Here is a 14365-nt window from a genome sequence, read left to right as displayed (position 1 = left end):
TGTAACTGGCTGTCTCATTTTTGGACGGAAATGTCTGCATTTCCCAGATCCGATATGGTTCTTTTTCGTACAGATACATAAGCATTGATGCTCTGGTAGTGCGACTCTACTGCTAATACACCCACTATCTTTAAAGCTGATAGTGAAAGACTAGAGTACAAGTTTAACTACCGTTTCGTGCAAAAACCTGCATGAGCTTACTCCGTGTAACCCTACACTTCCTCACTTTCTTGCTTGACGTGACACGTAATGATATGCTCAGAAGCCCAAGTCTAGTACTTGTACCTGTACTTTATCGCAACGCAGCCCCACGTCATTCTGTTTTTTTCTTGTTCTTTCCTCCTTCTCTGTCTTCCTCTTTCCGCTTCCTCCTCCCCTTCCCTCTTTGGTGACGGACGGTGGTCGATTTGTCGCACCATCAAGTGCCGTACCCATGGCCAGCTGCGGCCAGCTGCAAGCACTCAGCCAGCTGGGCCGGGGTTGTGGCCGTGGGCTGGCCTCTGCCGCTTTGGCTCTAGGTCCCGATCCTGGCCAGTTCGGCCATGCATGCTTGCTCTGTAAAGCGGGGCTCTTGTTTTTCCCTCTCTATATTTGCTCCCTTGGCTTTCTCATTCTCCAGCACTGCCTCCTCACGGTCAACAACGACGTGGGAGGTGAAGCGTCAAGCTTTCCGCCTGCTCCTAGCCAATTAGCCTCATCATTCCAAGGAGACAGACGTAGAGGAGTCCTAAGCTTGTTCCATCAGACTTCTTTTCTATGTTTTCCTTCAGTTCGCTTTCACGCTATGTCTCTCTTTGATTCCATAGCGTTTTTTCTATTTCCTGTCCCCATATCGCCTCTTGTCCAAGACTATTTCTTCTTTTGTTCTTCTATGCGCTCCCACCCCTATATCAGTCCGTATTAAACCACAACCCGAGACACTAAAACACCAGAATGCACATCATCCAAAGTCAAATTAAAGTAAAGAATAGAAACGGACTGCATCCTTTAGTGTCTCATCATTTCTAGCCAAGCAATTCTCTTTCTTTTTATGTTGTTTGTACTAGGCGCAGCACGAGGCAAGGCAAATCCAGCCGCAAGAACTTTTCCCTGTCCACTTGCCAACAAGATGCATGCCCATGACGTAATAGTTCGATCTCCTGTTTCCTTCTACTACATAGTACCTCTTCTACAGATCTAAACAGAAAATTCTTCACCCTCAAATTGCTTCTTTCGCCTCACAGATCATCCTCGCATTCGGCGGCTAGTGTCTAGGTTTGCCGGTGACCCATCTGACAACAGCGAGGTGGAAAATATGCACGAACGACACTTAACGAGGCCAACAGATATCCCTCCAATAAGAAATCGCCGCCGCCACTCGTTGTTAATCTGACATTTAATTGCATATATACACATGGAAATAAAGGCATCAACAACATGATTTGCTCTGGTAATAGGCCGCATGCAGTGCACAAGCGGCAAGCATAGGGCGCTAGGGGATCAGACAAAACAAAACTGCGCCTCCAATGCTTCTGGCGGGCCGATACCGTATTCCTTGTCAGCTGGCACAGTCGTTTGCTGTGCGATCGTCGTTGCGCTAACTGTAATGGTTGGCCTGGGGCAAAAAATAGTGGGCTAAATCCACCAAAGTAACAAAATTTCGTCATTATCAACGTTGCTCTAGACTTGGAGGAGGAAAAGAACATAAAAGCAAGTAAACAAGAAAGCATTGAGATCATAAATCAATGAAGTAAAAAACAGGAAATTCGTCCAAAGAAAATAAGAGCATAACCAAGGTCATGGCAAGTCAAAGGCCGCCATACGCTATTGTGCATTGCTTATCGTTAGCATCGTATAAAAGAACCCTAGGTAACCCTATGGTTTTCGTAGGAAATAAAAAAACTCACCAGCAGTATACGCCAAGTACCAAGTTAGGGACGCACCACCATCAAGCGACGTCGCTGTAAAAGAGTCATCGGTAAAAGTTTCCCAAGCTGTATGGGGCTCAAGCGTGGCAAGATTTCCATAAAGAATGCCACGCCACCCACCATCTACTTCATCAGCACGGCCGTTGTCAAATAATTGAGTCCATTCAGTCTGCACAAAGTCGAGAGAGCGGGCAAGAGGGGTAGATGCAAGCAGTGGGATCATGTGGATGCCGTTAACGTATTCAATGTTGGAGCCGAAGAAGGTTGTATGGTCAATCTTGTTTTCAAAGATGATACCGGCTGCGCGATTGCCAATGAAGTTGCTAGGCTGCACCGTGTTGGACGAGGTGTATAGGTAGTAGTGTTGGATGCTACGTGCAAGCACTTTGAGCTGCAGAGTGGATCTGGAGAGTCAAGATACAGTATTAGTCAAAATTTCTCTTCGCTATGGTGCAGCTGGCGGGTATGCGGGAGACAAAGCATGGCTGTCGGCCCAGCTAATCCTCCTGGGATCTGTACAACTGCAGTTAATATATCACATACCTGTCGCGTAGCGCCTTGTTGTGAGTTACCACACCCCACATGCGCAGCGCGTAAACCGACATCATGTCTTCCGAGCTACTCTCCTGGTTCTTGCCATCGTTGCTAGCAAATAGGCCGGCTGCCCAACCATGGCCGTGATACCAGTCGTAGATACGCCACTGAGGGAAATAGGGGTCAGCAGAGCTAGGATTAGCGTAGTCGCGGATGAGCGCGTGCACCCAGTTCTTGCGTGCGTCTGTCAGCCAAGTGGGATCGAGCGAACCGATGATGGCAGCAGCCAAGACAAAGTGACCATAGTGGAAATGGTGGTCGTTGTAGTACGAGTTGCCAAAGTCGAGGCCGTCGTTGCCCGTGACGTACGAAGCCGACGAAACCAGCCCGCCCCATGCACTCTCGTAGTACAACGGATACGGCTGGCTGTTGTTAAAGAACACGTCAAATGCGCCCTTGAGCTTTGGTAGCACAACGCCGGTCAGCTCATCGTCACCCAACATTTTCTGCGTGACATACGACATGAGTGCAAACTTGGCCAGTGCCTTGCCGCTGTAATACATGGACTCTAAGACAGCCTGGTTCCTGACATTCTGCTTGACCTCTTCAGCTGCGGCTTCTCGAATCTTGGCGATCGCGGCATCTGAAAGCGCTGTCTTTGACCCTACGCCTTGCACCCATGGCGCAAATTCCATATTTGTCGGCAGCATTTTCTCGACAAACGTCCACTTGCGCGCTGCTACGGCTGTGGCAATGCCCTTGACGGTCGTTTGTAGCTGGACCTTGGTCGCGGCTGCCTGGGTAGCTGAATCCCAGGTCTCCGCATGGTGAGGGAGAACAAAGCCAAGTGGCTGACCACTGGGATGACCATGGGTCTCAAAGGAAAACGTGTATTTCCCTGTTGTTCCAGTGACACTGCCAGACAAGGTAGCGGAAGAAACATAAACACCAGCAGCCTTGTCATAAACAGCCTCAGCGTTACCAGGGTCTTTGGCTACCTGCAGTACACCAGTGAAGCCCGCTGTAGCCTCAATATGCGAGTTGCTGACTGTCTTGAAGTTGAGCTGGGAGCCTGCTGTGCAGTATGCGTAAACCCACCAGATCTTGCCGTCGTTCAGAACAACCTTCCACTTTGCAACCGACGTTTTGGGGCTTTTAGCAATCCGAGTCACAGATCGGAAGGTCACGGCTGATTTGAGTACAGGCTTAGCACCAGTGTAAAGGCCAGTAAAAAACCCCATTCCCTGGACAATAGGGAAGCTTATAGATGGCGCTGCTGAAGCTGAAGACCGCAGCCGGACCATAATCGAGTGCGGACCAATAGCGTCTGTGGTGAGTGCGGTGTCGTTGCCGAGGTCCGTCGATGACATTATTAATGACTGGATACCAACAGGGTTGAAGAAGAACCGCGCCGCGCCTGTAGACGTATCATTATCACCAAAGACACGCTGGTTGGCATCAATATGCGAGACCGCCATCCCCCATGACGTGACCGGTGCATACTTGCCGCCCGACCATGTAATAGAATATGGCTGAGTGTACACGGGTGATTTTTGGTCTCCCAAAAAGAAGTTGGCATGGAACTTGTTGGTCCCGATAGGGCCAGACTTGGTGATACCAAGGCGGTTAACTGGGTGTGAGTCAACCTTTTTGAACACAGCCGGCGGTGCGTCTGTGGAAAGAGCAACGTTAAAGACGTCTACGTCAGCACGACTGCTGTTAGATCGAGCAAGCACACCGTCGGCCTGATCATCAAAGCCATCAGGTCGCGGAGGAATGGGAGGCGGCTGATTCTCAGCTACCTCAGCCTGGGGGGGAGGGGGCGGAGCGCCATAGTAATGCTCCTGTGGGGGAGCCCCATAATAGTGACCTTGAGGAGGAGGTGCTTGCTGGTACTGGTACTGCCCCGACCCTGGGTCAATGGCCGGCTGGCCAGGAGGGGCCGCATAAGGATAATTGGCCGCAGGATAGCCCTGCGTCGAATGCGGAGTATAGTAAGTGTTGGTGGCGTTAGGTGGAGCAAGGTTGTTGTTGCTACTACCGCCATCTTTGTTGAAATGGCTTTCGACCTTGCTCATGAGCTTCTCAAAACGCTTGGTTAGCGACTGGGTGTTGAAATTGCCTGGCATTGCGGCGACGGAAGAGGCCAAAGATAGGACCTGGACAAATAAAATCAGCCATACTTTCCACCACGGAGAATGCCTTGACGCCATAACGGAGGCCATTATGGATGGAGTGTGCGTAGGAAACGGATGGAGATGGGTGAGGGAGAGAACAAAGCAAAGGCAAAGAAAGGCCGGATTATCGCCCACTTGGCTAAGCCGATGGAGCGGGGAGGGCTGTCTTAATGAACACGCGGCAGATGGCGAAGGCGCTCTGCGGGGGCTCCCCTCCTCCTTGCGCTCCCCTCATCAACTATAGTGTAAAAGAAGGGCATTTCCAAGGACAAGGCCGAGACTCCCTCTCCAGCTTGGCGGGGAGGCGGCATTGTTTGGTTAGCTGTCTCCCACAGCTTCACAGACATAGCTTATTCGCTTAGTATCTCTGGAACTCGACAACGCGTGGGGTTGTCAAGGTTGCCGGATTCCAGCGCCAGGAATGACCGGGCCTGCATTCTCGGGATCGGCCAAACAAAGCCATTGAGGAATGTGCTGTTGCCCAACCCTGAAGCGAGAGAAACCCTTACCTATTGAAAAAGGATATTGCAAAGTTAAGTAGGATAGGATGGGACGTTCTGGTTTTAATTAGCAGCTGTGATTGTTGACTAGAGCGGGGTTGACTTGTTTAGATTGTAGATTGAATTTGCCTGCATGCTTGCTCCCTAGATCTGTCGGTGAGCGACTGAAACAATGTGAAAGCCCAACCACACAACTAAAAGTCTTAGGCAGGGCTGAGTAAGGTGTCGAGGACAAGTGAACGGTTGAACAATAAAGACCCCGGTGGAGCGAAAGAGGTTCATGATAACCCTAGCATGATATCGGATCCACAGTATACCCTAATATGGGCATCAACTTATCCATAAGCATTCCAATGAACTTTCTGGCACGTGCGACGCGACGACTTATTCGTCTTATCGGACGGGGGGAGTTTCTGTGGTGTTGCTGATAGGGCGATAGCCAGAGGAAAAAAGCATTGTTGCTGGTATGGCATGGATGAACAGTAGTAATAATAGCTCGACCTCAGTTGGGCTTAGTAGTTGACCCTTTTCCTTGTTGGAACAATCTAAACACTAATCAATCGAGTCTTCTTGACTGCTAAGGGTAAATCATTATCAATCGGAGAGAGATAATAGCACGAGATGCGGGTGAGATAGCCTTGCGTTAGACTGGCTCCTATAAACATATCCCCAAGCCTGGTCGTATACATATACACACCTCGAAGACGACTTGTAGAATCTATCAACACCGATGTTGATATTGATATCGCCACGCATGCGTGGCATGCTTACTAGCCTAGCCCTGCATATTTCAGCCGTTTCCGTTCTGCCGTCCGTTTCTTGGCTAATGCCACGTTAATATCCCATATGAGATCCGCCTTCTTACGACCCTCGACCCTCCTCCATGCCGTTTTAAGTGCTTTGGCATCAGCTGGTAGTAGTCTTTCAATCTCATCCCAATCTAAACCATCGGCCTGTTTTACGTAGCTGTCCTTTTTATCGTTAATTTGGGGGTTTAATTCCTCCTTCTCGGCCTTGCGTCGCGCACGTCTCACTTCCTTGTCGCTTAGAGCCCATGGTACAGTCAAGATGTCACGCCGGAAAGCCAAGCGCTTGTCCCATAGTTCTAGCTCCGCAGCAGTGTCAGGAACGATGACGATCCTAGTCAGACGCAGCTGCCATGTGCTTTTGTACCAAGTCAGCTCGCCTTTGGCGTCGACGAGTTGACCAGGGCCGAAGTCGGGCCAGTTTATAGAGGGATGTGACTTTTGAGTCTCATTATTGGCGTATGTGTTATTAGAGCCACCTTGGAGCTCGGCATCCCAAAGAATGCATTCTAGTATGTCGCCGCTACTGTCATCTAGTGTGTAGATACGGCGATTGGGAAACTCAAGAATAGACACAATCAGACCGACAAACCGAACCCAGCGAATGGGGAGATTTTTGTAAAAGAAGAAGTTTTGGCCTGATGAGGTGGATAGGTTAGTGAGGGGTTGACTTAAGGGGATATACCGGCCCTTGGAAGCGCAAGGCAACTTACCCTCATATTCTGGTAGATGCGACAATCGTCGCGTATCAGCAATCTTGAGAAAACACCATGCCGCGAATGTTGGTGACAGATCAAAGCAGTAGCGAGGATAGAGGGGCGGAGGCTCGCTGGTCATGGCATGGCGTAGCTTGTAGGCGCGATCAAAAATAGAAGAGCGATTTCGCCACAAGACTCGGAAAGAATAAAGAGTGGTTATGTGTGGGCGAAGATAGCGAAAATTTAATCGATAAGATCACGTTAGAAGGCTTAGGATCTAGGGGATAAATATTGATTTTTTGCTTCGTGTAGAGTAACAAAAAAGCGTCAAGGTTCTAAAGACTGTGTGTATTATGCATTGCACTGTGTTATCACATGCTTGAGTTAGGTACAACACAGTGTGAGTTGAGTTCATGCACTTCATTCATACTACTACCATCACGAAGCTAGTTGAAGAGCATGGGAAGAACGAAAGCATCCTAAAAAGCTACAAAGCAGACCATAACTCCGGGACTCCTTGCAAGGAAAAACTTGCACCAAGCTGGACGAGCAAATACCTATCTAATCTCTTGTGTGCGCTCCCATCAAGATCGCGATCGTTTTGCCCGCCCCCCACTCTTCCTTTCGCCATTCAGCTTCGCCTGAATCTTGAGAAACTCCTCTTCCGAAGGTTCTTCTTCTCTCCTACGTTTAGACGACTTGGCCTTACCGCCCTTCTTATTCTCCTTGGCTGTATATTTGGCTTCGAGAGCATCTAAGAAGCTGCCACGTTCCTGATGCCTGCTGCGAATCAGCGCTGCAAGTGCGTCTTCTGAAGACTCCTTCTTCCGCGGCTTTGCCGACACAGATTTGCCTTTCGCTTTGCTAGACTTTGCGGCCTTGCCAGATGACACGGGCATGTCTTCCTCGCTATCTTCACCGTCGTCCTCGGCAACACTAGCTCCAAACAGCTTGTCATGCACACCAAGCTCTTTAGCATACGCCTCAGCCTCAGATACCTCGTCCTTTGCTGCCTTTAACCGCGCTGTACGCTTCTTCTTGGTTTCCTTTGTATATGCTGGGAATCCAGGCACTCTATTCTCTTTGATTGCTTGGTCAATTATGGCACGGAAGCGCTCGTCATCCTCGCGCACATCACTTAACATGACCGTTTCGTACAATGCATCAAGATCCCCCCGGTGTGTCTCGTAGGCCGTCAAAACATCCTCAGCTTCTTCATCCGAGTGGCGGTACTTGGCGGCAAAACGCGCGATAGCATCGGCTGATACAGCGTCGAGAAACTGCGCGCGGTAGAATTCACTCCAGTCAAAGTTGTCACTATCGACGATAGATTCGCTAGTTGAGCCTGTCGTATCGTAACGCTTGCGCCGTACAGGATCAGATAGAATGGCATAGGCAAAGGCGATATTTTGGAACGTTTCGTGAGCCTCTTTGCGCTTCTCAGGGGACACCTTATCTGCAGAAAGTGTTAATAGAGTAGCATACAGTGGTATCGAGTCAGAAGTGATGCACCTGGATGGTGTTTTAGAGCGGCCTTGCGATAGGCTGTTTTGACCTGGGCCTCGGTTGCATCACGCCCCAAGCTGAGGACTTCATAGGGGTTGATGAAAGGCGGTCCCTCATCAAGCAAATCTTCTCCATCCGAAGAGCTCATAGTAACAGGAAGAAATTAGCAATGACTTAAGATGGATATTGCGATTAGGATAGACATAGACGCGTCTTAGAATTACGTGAGGCATAAGCGTTAAATATCACGTGATACACTAGCACATTCAACTTAGGGTTATATGTTCATATTGGGGTTATCCTGTCAATGAAAGAATAGCTCGCTTAACATCACAAGGAAGACCACGACAAATAAACGTTGAGGTTATCGATGGATGAAGCTTTCGAACGTCATTAAAATAGAGTCGAAAATTCATCTTCGGATAAATTTATTTATACACTATTAGCTTAGGATTTTTAAATCCATCTGTATCCTTAAAGCGAAAGAACAAGGACGGACAGCTATTTATCAGCATAGGCGGTCGTGATAACCCATAGCATCTCTGCTTTAAAGATCCCTCCCCCACCTAGTTTATACTAAAAGCGGAGACTTGCACCTGTATTCTAGTAAATCCCGAGAAAGGGTTGCTGATCAAGCAAACAGCAAAAACTTGGAGAGTCATTGCAAGCTTTTTTTTCTTCGCCCAGTTTTTGTTCTCATTTTTTTCTTGAAATGGTATTTGGTGTTCGTGTGGTCACATGATGATTAGACCACCACAGCCCTCATTTATTTCTTTTGCGAAACGAAGCGCAGTTGCCCAATTCATTTTCGTGCGTCATGTGTACCTACCTATAGTAGGCATTTACCCGATGTTGTTCCGTGTGGAGCGGAAATCTCCACAACGCCTTGCTTTATACTATTGCTGTCAGACGGGATGCTCCACTTTGCACACTGGGCTGCGGCCGTAATAAATAGTGGTACGTACTAGCCTGTCACACTATTAAATATAATACAGTACATAAAGCCTTGTTGGCTTCGAGACAAGAACAGGACACTACACTGGTCGCTTGTTTGAAAATCTTACATTTGTTGTTTTGCACATATATTTAATATCTCACTCTTCGCCACCTGGGGATGGACAGAGTTTGCACCCAAAGTTTTATCACTGTTTGCCAAACAGCAATCAAAATTAGATCTCAATCCCAAGAAGCGAGGCGGCAGCTACTTTTATGGAATCCTTCTTAGTCACACATCCTATCTCATGATCCATGATTACATATGCAAATAAAGTACCAAGCATGAAGTTGAGCCAATGAGGATGGTTTGGTGGCAGGGCTAGGGCTGATGGGGCGGTTATTTTGTTGGATTCTTGGGTGGGGAAGGACCAACAGCCTTGTGTAGAAAAACCTGCCTAGCTTTGGTTTGACCTGACAAAGGGTGGCTGGTTAAAGGCTGGGCAGAGGGAAGGTACTTCGCACTATAGGCTCCGTTTGAAAAGGAAAAGCAATACTAATGGTGTTTAGGACAGCGGTCAAGTGGATAAAATTACCTTGAGGGTACGTATGCAAACGGTTAGGCCGGGGTGCCTTCTTCTTTTGAATCACTCTCATCGACTCGGATAAGGAAGGAGAAGAAAAGGAGGTTGAAGCAAAAGGGCACAGAAAGAGGCAAAAGAAGAGAAAGATAGGCCTCCAGGCTGACATAAAGCAGGACTTCTGGAGCATTCACTCTTGTCTAGGTTCCTTCCTTTGCATTCAACCCTTTCAACTTGCAGTAATAGCTCGACCGATGCTTTCTTGATCCTGAGATTGCACTTCATTGCACTAAGCTCCCCGTATTACTTGTCCGTTTCATGTTCAGAGTTCTCCAAGTAGCCGCCCGCCGCCCCCGCCATCCTTTACTTCTGATTGCTGAGGTCCTTTCTACTGTGCTTTCAAGCCTCCCGCTCATTACCGTTTTTCTTATATTCCGTATTCTCCACTGTCTGTCCGTCTGCAGAATCTAGCAAGGGAAGGAAGGCATTCGCTGGCCTTCTCGGGAAGGGCAATCATATTATAGGATGACTTTTTTTGCTCTTACCCCACCTTCGCTCTTTCTTGTTGTGCTGGCTTGTGCTATCCAGACTAGACCTAGATCAATGGGAAATTGGTATTCTTGTTCATATAGCCTGCCACCCACTTTATTAATTGAGGTTTTTGCTGCTCATTTTCTTATTGTAAATCATCGATGAGAGCGCCTAAGGTCAATAAGCTAATGGGACTAAAATATTTGGCTGAAAAACTGCCTGAAAGTTGTAACTAGAAATCAGGCCGGCAAGTATTCTAGCCCCAAGACTTCTATATCACCCCCTCCCAATCAATCATCCCTGGCCCCACTTTTACTATTTTGTTTCTTTTTTTTTGCCTCATTTTTTCACTTTTGTACTCTTTCTTCGCCTGACATTTTTTTTCCTTCTCTTGCTCTTTGTCTCCTTTCCCTTTTTCCATACTCCCATCATCTCAGTGAGCAGCTTGGCTTCCTGTAGCTATCTTAAGATCTTCTGTCCTGAGACTTTTTTCTGCAGTAGGTGTTCTGCATTGCCAAGTTTAGGGTTTTTTTCCTACCTGCACATTTGGGCTTTAATGCAAAAAAACCCTTCGCACACGCACAACCCCTGACATACCCAAGAAAAGGTCGCCCAAGATACCACAATTCTTCATACCCTCTTCAAGCCCCTCTTTCGGATTCCAGCAACTTACTTCAATTTTCGTTGCTTTTGCTTCGTGTGGCATTTTATCGAATCTGCATTCCAACAACTTGTCAATAATTGCAATTTGTTGGGATTTCCTGATTTCTTTTTCTAATTCATAAAAAATACGAGTTACTTTTTTTGTTTCTCATCATACTTCCATCGACAAGCATTATGGCTGATCGTGGAGGTCGTGGAGGCGGTCGTGGAGGCCGTGGAGGTGGCTTCCGAGGTGGACGAGGAGGCGGCGAAGGCGGTGGCTTCCGTGGCGGCCGTGGCGGCGGTGATGGTGGCCGTGGTGGCGGTTTCCGTGGCGGTCGTGGTGGAGGCTTCCGCGGTGGCCGTGGTGGAGGCCAGCAGGTCAGCGATGAGTGCTACCGGTAAGTGCGAGAGCTAAAGACAGATACAAGCCAAGCCCTGGACGTTAAGCTAACATGGCCTCACTACTAGCATCCCTAACGTCCCCACACCGGTCCCAAGTGCCGAAGTTACTCAGCTCGAGAACAAGATCATAACTGAGATCAATGGTGTTTCTGGTGCTATGGCCAAGGCTTCCATTTCGGGCCCAGCCTCGGCTGCGACCCAAGTGGGATTCCCTACTCGCCCAGCCTTTGGAAATGTAGGAAACAAGATCAAAGTTTGGACCAACTACTTCCCGCTAGATGTCAAGACGGACACTACCGTGTACAAGTATCCGGTCAAGGTGGCTGAGCTGCGTAGTGCGGATAAGGAGTCTTCATCTGATCAGGGAAAGGAGAAGGCCAAGGATGCCGATGGCCCCGACAACCTACCGCCTAAGCTACTCGAGGTGGTCTTCAAGAAGATCATTGCCACTATTGAGAAGCAGGTGCCAGGCATCACCATCGCTAGCGAGTTCCGCTCGTACCTGGTCACACCCAAGCCGCTCCCCGAAAGCTTCGCGAACGAGCCGTTCACTGTTGAGCTGACTGATACTGCCAAGTTGCAGAGATTCTCTGTGTCTGTCTGCGCGCCGCTGACCGTTGATATGGCTCAGGTCATCAAGTATAGCACTTCCATGGTTGACCCCGCAGATCCCAAGGGTCAGCAATTCCCCAAGTTCGGTGAGGCCATTGACGCGCTTAACATTGTTTTTGGCTCGCCTAACTTCATGCTTCCGGGTCGTCACGTGATGGGTCACAGCCGTGTTTTCACCACTGACCACAAGGCCGAAATGCATGACTTGGCCCTGAACGACTATGCCTACCGCTTCCTGTCTGCTGCTCGAGGTTACTTCCAGAGTGTGAGATTGGCCACTGGCCGGCTTGTGCTTAATGCTAACGTGGCACACTCGGTGTTCATTGCTGCACGCAGTTTGGCTTCCATGTTTGACCAGGCCAAGCCCGAAGACCTCAACAAGCTAATCAACCGCCTGCGTGTCTCCGTGCCCATGCGTCGCACTCCTGGTGGGCCTCTTGAGCACGTGACCCGTTCGCTTGAGGGTATCGCTTTAGTCCGTGATTTTGCACGTAAGGAGACGGACTCTCTGCGATTTGCGAATACGCAGAACTCGCCAGGCCTGTTCCCGGGTAGCGTGTCTTTTAAGATTTCGGACGCCAATGAACTCAAGCAGTTCCCGAAGCACCAGAACGGCTTCGTGACGGTGTTGGATTTCTTCCAGAAGAGTAAGTGCATGCTGAAGAACATGAGATTTGGGTGTTGATTCTGTGTAGACTGTGTTTTGTCGGCAATCTTGTCCTGCTAACATAGCTCCATTATTTTGTAGAGTACCCTGAGATCAAGGCCACAAACAAGTACCCCCTGGTCTACTCTGGCAAGCGGGAACGGCCCAACTTCTACCCCGTTGAGGCCGTCTCTGTCGTGGCGCAGCCGGTTAAGCGCAAGCTTACTGGTGCTGAGACCACCTCCATGCTGGACTTTGCCTGCCGCGCCCCTGTTGCCAATGCCAAGGATATTGCTACGATCGGTCGGGAGCAGCTTGGTCTGGATAACAGCGCATACCTGGTGAGTGATTCCTTTGTCTTGGGCGTATTTCTGTATGGAAAGTTCACTAACATGCAATCTCTTCACCCGTGTTTAGATGAAATGGGGTATTCAAGTTGGAAAGAACCTTCTTACTGTTGAGGCTCGCGTGCTGCCGTCTCCGACTATTATGTACCGGGGCAACCGGGCTCTGAACCCCCGTGCTAGTTCGTGGAACCTCCGTGACCAGCGCTTTAGCAAGCCTGGTGCGTCTCTGGACCGCTGGGCATACCTGAAGGTTATGGCCAATGAGGCGCTTGACTCCTCCATGATCTCTATGGTACAGGACTTCCGCAAGAATTACTCGATCCCCATGGCTGAGAAGCCCCTCAGGACCGGTAGCATTGGCCGTGACGCGACCGCCCTGGAAAACTTCTTCCGCGAGTGCTCCAAGGCTAAGATGCAGATGATTTTCGTCATTCTGGGCTCGGATAGTTCGGCTCTTTATGCCAGTGTCAAGGGTCTTGGTGATGTCAAGTATGGCATCCACACAATTTGCTTCTTGAAGAAGCACTTCATGAAGCCAATGAACCCCAGTTACTCTGGTAACATTGCTCTCAAGGTCAACCTCAAGATGGGCGGTGTTAACCATGTGCTTGAGCGGCCTTCGTCGATCTTGGCAGGAAAGACTATGGTGGTCGGTTACGATGTGACTCACCCTACTAACCTGCCTGTGACCAAGAACGGCCAAGGTATCCCCAGTATTGTTGGCATGGTTTCTAACATTGACAACCAATACGCGCAGTGGCCAGCCATTGCCTGGGACCAGACGAGTCTCAAGGAAATTTTGGATCCCGCACCCTTCTGCGAGAAGTTCATCACACGTATTGAGAAGTGGAGATCCCACAACAAGGGCGCACTGCCTGACAATCTTATTGTGTACCGTGATGGTGTGTCTGAGGGCCAGTTTGGCCTGATTGTGTCGCAAGAGCTGCCAGCCATTCGCAAGGCGTGCGACAAGGTGTACCCGGCCAACCGCAAGCCACGCATCGCCTTGATTGTGTCAGTTAAGCGCCACCAGACCCGCTTCTACCCGGTGGAGAATGCCACACGCACTGGAAATATCCAGAACGGAACGGTTGTGGATCGCAGCATTACGCAGGCTCGTTACTGGGACTTCTTCCTGACGGCCCATGACTGCATCAAGGGCACAGCACGCCCGGCTCACTACACCGTGCTGTATGACGACATCTTTAGCTCCCAGGGTGGCGATAAGGCATCCAACGAGCTCGAAAAGACCACGCACGATCTCTGCTATGTCTTTGGTCGCTCAACGCGTGCTGTCAGTATCTGCCCCCCCGCCTACTATGCCGATATCGTTTGTGAGCGTGCTCGCCTGTACCGTCCTGAGTACTCGGCTGAGGGCGCTTCTGGCCCAGCTCTGGGTGGACGTGACGTGCATCCCAACATTGTCAACTCGATGTTTTACCTGTAGACCAAATGGACGGGTAGATAGTCAAACGGCAGTTTGCTTATTGGCTTCGTGGTTGCTGCTAATGTGGCGGCTTAGGTTTCTTTAGGTTTCTTT

At 49.4% G+C, this 14365-nt stretch overlaps 4 protein-coding genes across 4 annotated transcripts; 1 reads left to right on the top strand and 3 right to left on the bottom strand.

The window, feature by feature from the left end:
- Positions 1 to 1786: 1786 nt before the first annotated feature.
- On the bottom strand, positions 1787 to 4570 carry HOO65_040750 (Glycosyl hydrolase family 81; the record flags this gene model as incomplete). Its single annotated transcript, XM_071002582.1, has 3 exons — positions 1787 to 1803; positions 1887 to 2311; positions 2451 to 4570. The coding sequence occupies 3 exons, from the start codon at positions 4568 to 4570 to the stop codon at positions 1787 to 1789; spliced, it is 2562 nt and encodes an 853-aa protein (XP_070859593.1).
- A 1318-nt stretch (positions 4571 to 5888) lies between these two features.
- On the bottom strand, positions 5889 to 6761 carry HOO65_040749 (Protein stn1; the record flags this gene model as incomplete). The annotated part of the gene is made up of 2 exons (XM_071002991.1): positions 5889 to 6562; positions 6638 to 6761. 2 exons carry the CDS (start codon positions 6759 to 6761, stop codon positions 5889 to 5891), a joined length of 798 nt encoding a protein of 265 aa, XP_070859592.1.
- Positions 6762 to 7206: 445 nt separating this feature from the next.
- On the bottom strand, positions 7207 to 8276 carry HOO65_040748 (DnaJ domain-containing protein; the record flags this gene model as incomplete). The annotated part of the gene is made up of 2 exons (XM_071002921.1): positions 7207 to 8078; positions 8135 to 8276. The coding sequence occupies 2 exons, from the start codon at positions 8274 to 8276 to the stop codon at positions 7207 to 7209; spliced, it is 1014 nt and encodes a 337-aa protein (XP_070859591.1).
- Positions 8277 to 11010: 2734 nt separating this feature from the next.
- On the top strand, positions 11011 to 14272 carry HOO65_040747 (Protein argonaute 5; the record flags this gene model as incomplete). The annotated part of the gene is made up of 4 exons (XM_071002540.1): positions 11011 to 11216; positions 11287 to 12479; positions 12581 to 12819; positions 12896 to 14272. 4 exons carry the CDS (start codon positions 11011 to 11013, stop codon positions 14270 to 14272), a joined length of 3015 nt encoding a protein of 1004 aa, XP_070859590.1.
- Positions 14273 to 14365: the final 93 nt, after the last annotated feature.

The sequence above is a fragment of the Ceratocystis lukuohia genome (genome assembly GCF_044167205.1).
Source record: "Ceratocystis lukuohia strain C4212 chromosome Unknown Supercontig4_pilon, whole genome shotgun sequence".
NCBI lineage: Eukaryota > Fungi > Ascomycota > Sordariomycetes > Microascales > Ceratocystidaceae > Ceratocystis > Ceratocystis lukuohia.
This window is presented reverse-complemented; position numbering and strand designations above follow the sequence as displayed.